This window comes from Equus asinus, chromosome 20 (assembly GCF_041296235.1).
Source record: "Equus asinus isolate D_3611 breed Donkey chromosome 20, EquAss-T2T_v2, whole genome shotgun sequence".
Taxonomy (NCBI): Eukaryota; Metazoa; Chordata; class Mammalia; order Perissodactyla; family Equidae; genus Equus; species Equus asinus.
In genome coordinates, this window is record NC_091809.1 from 91817335 (window position 1) to 91829104 (window position 11770).

The 11770-nt window shown below is 37.1% G+C and overlaps 1 protein-coding gene across 1 annotated transcript; it reads left to right on the forward strand.

Annotated features, from left to right (window-relative positions):
• Nucleotides 1–10361: 10361 nt before the first annotated feature.
• Nucleotides 10362–11330, forward strand: LOC106843916 (olfactory receptor 5P1-like). Its single transcript, XM_014861173.3, has one exon. The coding sequence runs from the start codon at nt 10362–10364 to the stop codon at nt 11328–11330; it is 969 nt and encodes a 322-aa protein (XP_014716659.3).
• Nucleotides 11331–11770: the final 440 nt, after the last annotated feature.

Genomic DNA, 11770 nt, shown 5'->3' on the forward strand with positions numbered 1-11770 from the left:
TACCCTCAAGGTCCATCCATGTTGTCACAAATGGCCGGATTTCATCATTTCTTATGGCTGAGTAGTAGCCCATCGTGTATAAATACCACATCTTCTTTATCCATTCGTCCCTTGATGGGCACCTAGGTTGCTTCCAAGTCTTGGCTATTGAGAATAATGCCGCAATGAACATAGGGGTGCAAGTATCTTTATGCCTTTGTGTTTTCAAGTTCTTTGGATAAATACCCAGCAGTGGAATAGATGGATCATATGGTAGATCTATCCTTAATTTTCTGAGGATACTCCATACTGCTTTCCATAGGGGCTGCACCAGTTTGCACTGCCACCAGCAGTGAACTATATCACTTATTTTAATCCACTCAGCGGTTGGTGGGGGATGTTTCCAGTTTTGGGCCAATGTGAATGAAGCTGCTATGAACAGTGAAGTCATTTCTGTGTGGATGTGATTTTCCATTTGTCTTAGGCAAACACTTCGGGATGGAATTGCTGGGAGACACAGTTTTCATTTTTAAATTTTCAAACCATTTTCCAAAATGACTCTATTGTTTTACAATCCTACTTGCTATTTTGAGAGTTTCAATTTTTCTAAAATCTTGCCAACATTTGGTATTATTGGTTTTCTTTAAATTTAGCCTATTAATGGGTGTGTAGTGGTGTCTATGCTTTTAATTTGCATTTTGATACGGTCCAATTTCTTAATCTTTTCATTTATGCATTGAGCTTTTGGTGTTGTCTAAGAGCGCTTCCCTAACTCTAGTCAGGAATAATTCTTCTACATTTTCTTCTGGAAGTCTTATACTTTACATTTTGATCTATGATCCATTTTGAGTTAATTTTTGTATAAGCTGTGATGTTTAAGTTGAGGTTTCTTTGTTTGTTTGTGCCTATGAAAGTCCAATTATTCCAAAACCATTTGTTGAAAAGACTATTCTTTCTCCATTGAGGTTTTTTTTTTTTGTATCTTTGTTTAAAATCAATTGGCTGCACTCATCTGGGCCTATTTCTGAATTCTCTATTCTCTTCCGTTGACCTATGGTTTACCCCCAAACCAATATCACACTGTCTTGATTACTGTTGATATGTAGCAAGTCGTAAAGTCAGGCTGTGTGATTGTTTTATAAAAAAATTAATTTTAGCTATTCCTCTGCTTTCCATATAAATTCTAGAATCAGATTGTCTATAACTATAAAGAATCATGCTGGGATTTTGATAAGAGTTGCATTAAAGCAATAGATCAATTTGGGGAGAATTGATATCTTCGTTATATTCAGTTATCAAATCCACAGTCATGATATTCCTCTCTCCTTACTGAGATCTTTGATTTCTTTCATTAGTATTTTAGTATTTTAATCTTTCACTATTAAGTACAACATTAGTTTAATGCTTTGCTCCAAAGATCAGGAACAAGATTAGGATGTGCATCCCACTCCCCTTTTTAACACTGTGTTATGGGTACTGGCTAGTAACATAAAAAATAAAAATACAAGAAAAATTTTAAGGAAAGAAAAGACAGTGTTCATTTGCAAATGATTGTAGAAAATTTTTAAAAATCAATTTTTAAAAGTGACTAGAGGGGGCCAGGCTGGTGGCATAGTTGTTAAGTTCACACAGAGCTAACAGAACTCAATACAGTGCTGGTGGGAATGCAAAATGGTACAGCCATTTTGAAAATAGTTTTGCAATGTCTTAAAAAGTTAAATGTGCCCTAACCGTAACATCCAGCAATTCTAATCCTAGGTTTTTATCCAAGAGAAATGAAAGCACATGTCCACACAAAGACTTGTTTGGAGATATTTATAGAAGCTTTATTTATAATTGCCCAAAACTACAAAGCCCTCAAATGCCCATCATTGAATGAACAGGTAAAGAAACTGTGGTACATTCACACAATGGGTATGTTTGAGAGGAATGTAACACAATCCAGACTCTCCATATCCTATCCTTCACAATATCCATGACATCATTCAAAATTACTAGCACATTAAAAAAAAAGTGAAATAAGTCCCATACTCAAGATGAAGTGTTGGAAACTAACCTCAAGGAAAGACTGAAAACAAAGCTATAAGATTCCATCTCAAGAAGCTTGAAAAGGAATAACAAATAAGTTAGAAAAAATGAAAACCATTAAGCAAGGAAATAGAAAATATGCCCCATAGAGAAAATAAAGAAAGAAGCCTGTAATTTCACTCTTTGAACAGATTAATAAAATTGAAAAGGCCATCAGAATATTAATCAAGAAAAAGCTAAAAATATTAATAAAAATAAGACATGCAAAGGAGGGTATAACTACACATTGTGCAGATATTAATATGGTTAAAAATGGATAAGATGACAATTTTATTTCAATAAATTCAGTAAATATAAGAAGTACATATTTTCTGGAATGACATAACTTGTTAGGACTGAAAAGCAAAAACATCCTTGTCATTTATGAGGTTGGGAGGACAGACAGAAAATAACATAGCTACAAAGTTAATGGAAAACATTGTTTCTTCCAAGTTTATGCAGCAGATGTAAAAATGCCATAACGGTCTAATTTTTTAGTGACTACTGTATTCTTACCAATAATGCACCCAGGTCTGAGGTGCTGCTCTCACCTATTGCTGGAGATACCCAATTGTGAAACTGGCATCATCTCATGACAGTGTTCAATCCTGGTTTACTAATCTCTCCTAATCTCACCTCAGAAACAGAAACCAGCCCAGAACTGATCCCTGCATCCCCTAGCCCCTCCTCAGAATCCTTGGATAAGAATACAAAGCTTTCAGAAGGCATGTGCTTCTCTCCATGGTTGAGAGGCATGTGATGGTCCTTTGGAGAGCCCTCCCTCAATGCATTGAGCCAATAAACTTGATTTTGTTGGATTATATGCTTGTTTTTGTTGGCCTTTCACTGATAAGGCTTTAACATCATATTTTTATTTTTATATATTTATACTTAAATGGTGGAACAGAACTGAAAATTATTGAGATTTAGGGTATGAATATGATAGAGGGTTTCCTAACTAGACTGTGGATGAATGAAACTTATTGGAGTCAAGAAAGTAGAGGAAATTTGAGGTTAGTTTATCAGCTGAGATACTCAAGTGGTGAGAAGTTGAACTTGCTGATGACAAAGACAGAGATGGAGAAGAAAACTGTGATACAGGTGGTAAAGTTCTCAGGGAATGAGGAGAGGGAGGGAGATCAATGAGGCAGACAGGAGGTGCCATCGTTGGAATGTCATAAATCTCAAAGGAGGAAATGTTTGGGACTAAGGATGAAATAGAATAATTTTTAAAAGGTAATAGAACTCCTCTCAACTCGATGAATGTGACCTACCAGAGTCAACAAACTGAGGCAGTTGGCTCCATTTGTCACATGTTTGAGACACATCAATAACTTTAACTTTTCCACATAACTATATGTGATCTCATTTAAATCTTATGACCAGCATATGAGATAGGAATTATTAACCCCGTTTTACAGATCATGAAATTGAGTCTCAAGAAGTTAAACAATTTTCCATACACCTCAAGCTGAATCCAATTCTTTTGTTTACAAGGGCCACATCTGTTTTACAAATTATTTAAATAAAGCACCATTTCTTCCAAGCCTCCATGGATCGATAATTTTTAGAAAGATAATAAAACTAGGATTACCTAAAATATTAAACAAGAGAAACTAATATAGAAAAATACAAACTCGGGCTGGCCCCATGGCCGAGTGATTAAGTTTGCACGCTCTGCTTTGGCAGCCCAGGGTTTCACTGGTTTGGATCCCTGGCGCGGACATGGCATCGCTTATCAGGCCATGCTGAGGTGGCATCCCACATAGCACAACCAGAGGCACTCACGACTAGACTACACAACTATGTACTGGGGCTTTGGGGAGAAGAAGAAGAAGAAGAAGAAGAAGAAGAAGAAAAAGGGATTGGCAACAGATGTTAGCTCAGGTGCCAATCTTTAAAAAAAAATTAAAAAATATATATATATAAAATCACTTTTTTATTGTTAGATTCAATGAACTTAAATTGCTTTTTTCAAATTAGTTTGAAAGTGTGTAAATGGTTACTGTCAACTTCTATCCTTATTGCATCATGGACTGATAATTGTTTGCCAACTAGCACCAGTCCATGGACTACATTTTGAGTAACAGTGGACTGTGATTTGTTTCTGCTTACTTACATTACTCCATGGCTTTCTCCTCACTACCTGATGTCCTCAGTTGAAGGGTCTGTTTTGTCTACAGAGATGGAATTAGAGCCCTACTGACATTGATTTTGGTCCTCCTCTCCAGCCGACGTTCTATTCCCATAGATCTTTGTCCAAGTCTCTGGACAAAGCTTCCAACAGGATCCTTGGAAATATACCTCTACACCGTTTGTTAGCACATGAAGCTTCTCTTTATGCCTCCTTCCCTATCTTACCCCGTAGATGCAAAGTTAGTCATTCTTTCTCCTATTTCTGAAGCAGCTTCTACATGCTTTCACTGTACTACTGATGATACTGGGTGATAAATTCCATCTGGGTTGGAGTTTGTTCTGTTTAGTTTTGTGCTTTGGTGAGCATAGACTCAGTTTAGTTTGGTTGATGGGCTGAATAAATCAACAATTAAGTGAATGATGGATGTACTCTTAACTTCTTGGTGCTTATGAAGCGCTGGACACTCCCCCTTCCAAAAAGACTAATAATTCAATTTAATGTTGATGAAGAATTGAGCAGGATGTAAATTTACTGACATACATAATTCTGCAGATTTGGAACCTGCTTCTTCTTCTTCTTCTTTTTTTTGGGGGGGGGGAAGATTAGCACTGAGCTAACTACTGCCAATCCTCCTCTTTTTGCCGAGGAAGACTGGCCCTGAGCTAACATCCATGCCCATCTTCCTCTACTTTATATGTGGGATGCCTGCCACAGCATGGCTTGCCAAGTGGTGCCATGCCCACACCCGGGATCTGAACCGGTGAACCCTGGGCCGCCAAGAAGTGGAATGTGAGAACTTAACCACTGTGCCATTGGGTCAGCCCCTGGAACCTAGTTCTTATTCTGGTTTTCAATCTACTCTGCTTCTTGATAACAATTTAAGTACTTTTGAATAGGACTGATGAAGTGAGGAAGTTTATATATTGCAAAAAAAATTTTGATGGTTAGCCTGAAGGACATATTCCCGTGTAGGGCCAGATAATCCTAGAATGGGTATGGGACAAATGAATGGTGCAAGATGTAAAGGAATTCAGCCCTGAGCAGAACTTGAGAGTGGAAGACGACAGTTGGGAATAGGAAAATAAATCACTTTGAGATGCCTTTACTCACCAGAACTTGTTAAAAGAACTGTAGGAATTATGGATCCTAATGGTAACCTGCTGCCTCAATGGGATGTGGGTGCTTAGATGCCTCAGGAAAGACTCTTGAATTTTTCTGTTGAGAGGTGGGAAGAAAAGAATTTCAAGACACATAAACAGGGGAAAATCCTGTGTATACTGAATTCCAGGATTAATCATTTTAATATTTTTCTGCAGCTAACTAGTCCCTAAGTCAAAGTAATAATTTATTTCCTTACCATTCCCTTCTTCAACTCTAGTGCTTCTTTTCAATTTGACTCAAAGGTTATTTTAATCGACCCTGATATCATCATATTGACACCAATCAAGCAGATAGGCTAATTGTTCCAAAAGCTAGACATGCTTCTAGAAAATCAAGAACTCTCTCACTTTCATTAAACAAGGGAGAAGGAATGCCAAAGGACACCATAATATATAGATGTCCCTTTGGGAAGAGTAACCTGGCCTTAATGAATCACCTGGCTCCATAAGTCATTTCTGTACAAGAAACTAAGAACTTTTTTCTCAAAGGGGCAAGCAAAAACAGCCCTAGGGGGTTTGGCATGTTCTATTAGAGCCTTCCTTTGCCTCCCACCACACACACAAAGACACTCACCCTCATTCTCACAGCATATATGTAGCTACGTTCTTTGACCCAGGTTTCAATGGTTTACATTGTGGAGTATTCAGTCCACGACTACTTAATAAAACTCAGTGGAAAATATCTACTTTATAAAGTTCTCTTTGGAATTCAAAATCAATAAGTCTGATTCTGAAAGGTGAGTGCAATATTCATGGATTTTGTTCAAATAATTTAAAATTGTATTTGTTCAATAAGAAATTAAAAGTAAAGGAAACTCTCTCACCAACCTTAGCTCTTGACCCCTGTGGAAACTGTGGTCTCAGGGAGAGATGCAATGCAGAATGGTCATTATGGGCACCCAAACCAGGCTGCCCAGTAGCCCGCCGAGCAGTGTGGATGGTCTGCAGCAGCCAAAGCCACTGCTAAGTTTGTGTAACTGGAAGTCTGAAAAGGAAATCAGGAAGAAACCACCTGATATTCAGGTTGAATGAGGCTCATCTATGCTCCCTATTCATCATCAAAAGTGACCCATGCACTGAGGGAAAGAATAGGTGAGAATCAGAGTCCCTGACTCAGGTGGACAATCACGAATTGAATGTCAAAAGGAAGAGCTCTAGAGAGAACTCTAGGTGGCAGTGGAGAGGAAGAGGAGGGCGAAAATCAGCTGTCGTATTATGCATCTGAATGGCATGGTTCAGAGCTAAGAAAGTATCAGCTACTATACTTCCTGACTTTTTGAATTTGTGGTGAAAATCTCCTGACATGTGTTGAAAGAAAAATTATATTATACGTCTCATCAAAAATTAAATAATTGAAAATCTATCAACACTTCATTTTTACTTTATGAAAAATAGTTGCTTAGCACTTACATATGACCAAACACCTTTGAGTACTTTATAGATATAATTTCTTTTCATCTCACTACAAAGCTACACTGTAGGGACAATTATTCCCATTTTATGAATGAAAAAGCTGAGAGTCAGAGAGATAAGTGCATTGTGCAAGTTAAAACAGCTGTCTGGTGGTGGCCCAGGATCTGAGTTTTCTGTCCCCAGTCTCCATGACTCTGCTGTCAGCACAGATTGAAGTTCACACAACGTGCACAATGAAAACAGGGTTGACCCCACTGAACTCTGCTTGAGTAAGAAGGCAAACAGTACAAATGCTGCTCGGTGCCTGGCCCCATTCCTCAGACCAGAGTATGTTCAGAGGCTTTGAAGAAGAATTGTGAGGGATCCGAAAAGCATACCACAGGTGAAATGGCCAAAAGAACTATGGATACTTAATTTTAGAATAGGGAAGGCAGTGGAAACATGCTAGCTATATTCAAATATTTCAAAGTTTTTATATAGAAAGGAGATGCATTTGTACCATTATACTCATGGGGGATCAATTGATAAGATTAAAAACAGATTTTCAATGATAGAGCTAACACCAATAGCAGTAAGATGTCTGTCATTAGAGTACTTTAAGTGCACTCATGAAGATCAAAAAAGAGATAGATTACTTTCTTTAACGATCTGTATATTTTCAATTATTGCTTCATTATACTCACAATTCAGTCAAAGAACTAAGTCCCACCATTAGAAATATTAAATGCTTTCTTATTGTAAAGTGAGAAATTTTTAAATTTTCAAGAAATAAGACATTTTGAACACATTTGGTACTGATATTTATCATTTATGGTAAATGTTTAAAACCTTAAGACTGAAATAATAGTATCAGCATAAAATTGTCTTTCTATGAAAATTAAAATAAATAACACTGAGGAGAAAATTTCAGTGTCGTGTTAACATAATTCTTAAAAGCACAAATGTTGCAAGGAAGCATAGATAGGGAGATACGCTTAGAAAAGTAATCAGGGATAGATTAGGAAACCCTATGAATGCCATACTAAGAGTTCGATATACATTCCATCCAGCATTTCAGTTATGAGGATTACTCAGGAGATTGGGAAATAGTCTGCTGATGACATTAATTGAAATCAGAAATTACAAAATGATGTACAATATGATTACAAATATGTAAATACTACTTATGTATGCGCCCAAATTAAAAGAAATCAAAATAGATTGTGAAGCATTGTTAAAGTTAAAGATCTTTAGGTGAGTTTTTCCTTAGTTGTTAATTATATGTACAAAATTAAAAGAAAATGCATGCACAAAGGATTTGTAAATCTGTAGAACTTGCCTGTAGAGATTATTTAGTGGAAGTAAATGGAAAGAAAAGATGTGCATGACTGAAATTTTCAAATCACTAAAATAAATCCAAATTTAGGAACTTTTATGCTTTTTATACTTCTATTTTCTCATTCTGATAAACATAACTTTCTTTTTCTAGTTTTAACTGGATCTTTAGTAAGCCCTGAAATTTTTGCTTTGGACTGCGGTGATTTCTCTGGGTCCTCCCTTATTATTTATCATTAATTCCGCTTTTTCAGGACTCCCTCAAAACACAGGGACTTTGCCTTTGTCACAATACAATGGCAAAACGTGGAGCAGATACTACACGCTTAATGAAAATGCAGCCAAGACTCAACAAAACATTGACCATCAAGCACTTTGGTTTAGTATTTTCATCATTGCAAGTCATGGAGACACACTTTCCTTACAGCATAGGACATACTTCTTTTGAGTTATGCCTTAAGAAAAATACCTAGGAATGGGATTACTTCTTTAATCCTATTTTGTTATGTTGTCATCTTGACACTTTATCCTGATTTGTGGGATTACTAGTTCTGAGAGTAAAAAGTTGCGAACAGTTAAATGCACAAAATTCATGGATGATTATTTAATTAAGGTCTAGTTACTCAATGCATTATCAAGCAGATCTCAAAAATTATGTTTGTGAGAAATTACAATGTGACACAATTCTTATACTGAAAGATAAAGTAAAAATAGCAGTACTAAAAATTTATTGACAACAAAAAATTCCTGGAAAGAAATTACCTAATTTATAATAATTGACTTGTGTGATAGTAGTCAGATTTGAGTGGAATTTTCAAATTTTCAGGTTTTTCATCAACATGGTTATATAATTTTTATTTAGAAACAAAATAAGCTATTTCTTTGCTTATACTATTGCTACAGATTTCCTGTGCACTAATAGTATCTTCACTGTCTTTCTTCTGTTCAAGACTTGGTTTCTCTGGACAGGGAACTGAAATTATATCCACTTCTGGTTCCCTATAGCCTATTCAATAGAATAATCGTGCATTCATTCATTTAAAAAGTTTTTATTCAGCACATTTAATTCCCAAGCACTAGCTATTTGTGATACAAGGTTAAAACACACAGTTACTGAGGGGAATATGTAATTAATAATTGGGGACACTGAAATGTAAATAAGCAAACAACAACAAAAACCATAACCTAGAATATACAATGGCAATCTAGACATTTTCAAAGCATGATGTGAACAGAAAGGAAAATTTTCTTCTAATTCTTAGAAGTTAGAGTAGGCTTTGGAAAGAAATGAATCTTGGTGGATAAGTAGAAATCACTCAGGATAACGAGCAAAGAAGCAAATGTTAAAGAGAGCATAGCATCTTGAGGGACTCTAAGTGGTTCAGGAAGTTTGGATGAGTGCAAGAGTTGGATAGAAATATCCCGAGAGACAAGCTCAGAGATGTATGCAGGGTATCTATCAGGAAGTATGCACTGTGTTGTGCTAAAGAGGTTGGGTTTCATCTTGAAGGCTTGAGAATGCACTGAAAGACTTAAAAGAATCTCTTTGGCATCACCTACTTTTTACTTTGGCAAGAAATCACTTTGTCAGATATACTGCGAATAACAAGGGGATAAGAATGAATGCCGGAAGGTAACAGATAAATAAAGAGGAAAATGACCAGGGTCTTAACTAAAGTAAGGATGCTAGGAATGGAAGTGAGGAGATAAAGAAATAAAATTGGGAGCTAAATGTAGATAGAATGAATAGGATTTTATTAGATGTGGTACAATGAGAGGAAGAAGGCTAGGATGACTCCCATGTTTCAGACATGAGAGTTTGGGTGGCTGGTGCTGTCATTTCACAGCTGTAGAAGTCAGGAAGTGTGGTCCAAGAAAAGGATGAATTTAGTACAGAGGAAGCTTGGTTTGAGGTTTCTGTTGGAAATCCAACTGGAGACTTCCAATAGATAACTGAAACTATAGATCTGGACCTTTGGAGAGAGATCTGTCTAGAGGTCAAGGTTGGGGAGTTGTTTTGAAATGAATACTAGGTAAATAAAAGAATATAACTGAGATAGAGAGTGAGGTTGAATCATTCTCCTTTTGTGCAAGGAGGAAAGAGACCAAAAAAAATTTCTGTAGAGCACCATATTTACAGACTGGGCAGAGGAATGTATCACTGTGAATTAATGTGAGGAATAACCACAAAAAACTGGGAATGTGTGCAATAAAAGCACAAAACAAATGAATTTTCCCATTTTCCTCAACAGGAACAAATCACAAAGGAGATGTTTGGAAACCACACCAGCATGACAGAGTTCATCATTTTGGGGTTAACAAAGGACCCTATACTTTGTGTTATTTTCTTTGTGATGTTTCTAGGAATCTATGTTGTCACCTTAGTAGGCAATATAAGCATAATCTCTTTAATAAAAAGCTCTTCCCAGCTTCACACTCCCATGTACCTCTTCCTCAGCCATTTGGCTTTTGTGGACATCGGGTGTTCCACATCGGTCACACCTCTTATGCTTATAGAATTCCTTGGACATGAAATCACCATCCCTCTTGCTGGCTGTGAAGCTCAGCTCTGTTTTGTGGTCACATGTGGGACAGCCGAGTGCTTCCTGCTGGCTGCCATGGCCTATGATCGTTATGTGGCAATCTGCTCTCCCCTGCTCTACTCCACCTATATGTCGCCGAGAATCTGCATCCTCTTAGTGGGGGCTTCCTATCTAGGTGGGAGTGTGAATGGTTGGACATTTACTAGTTGTTTATTGAGTCTGTCTTTCTGTGAACAAAATCAAATAGATCACTTTTTCTGTGATTTCTCCCCTGTATTGAAACTTTCCTGCTCAGATATCTCCATTATTCAAATTATCCCTTCCGTTTCTTCTGGCTCCATCCTCGTGGTTACAGTGTTTGTCATAGGTCTCACTTACATCTTCATCCTCATCGCCATCCTGAAGATGCGCTCTGCTGAAGGACGACACAAGGCCTTCTCCACCTGCACATCCCACCTCACTGCAGTTACTCTCTATTATGGAACTCTAACCTTCATTTATGTCATGCCCAAGTCCAGCTACTCAACTGACCAGAACAAGGTGGTGTCTCTGTTCTACACAGTGGTGATCCCCATGTTGAACCCCCTCATCTACAGTCTGAGGAACAGAGACGTAAAGGAGGCTCTGAGAAAGGCAACTGTCAGAATATATTCTCAGGATCCGTTCTTAGCATTTCAGGTGACCTATAAAGGCTTTGTTTACCAATGTCACACTTAGGACCTATCAAGTGCTGCTGATTGTTTAAATTAATATCACATTTCTTTTAACTCTCACTTTTATACACTTGTAAACTAATTTGGAGTGACCTTGTAATCAGTAATAATGATAGTAATAATTATCACTATTTTAGATCACTGGTAGGTGCCAAGCACTTTTGAAAATTTAATTTATTGAACCAACAGTAATTTGCCTTTATGATGTGCCAAGACCTATTCTAAGTGTGTTACATGTATTAACTGGTTTATTCCTCACAAAAACCCTATGAGGTAATCCTGTTATTTATTTGTTACAAATAAATCATCTGGGGCACAGAGACATTAAGTAGATTCCTCAAAATCATGCAGCTAGAATGTTGTGCAGTCAGTGTTTGAATCCAGAAAGTCTGGGTCCAAAACCAGTACGCTTCTCCATTTAGTTATCACAGCAATTTCATGATG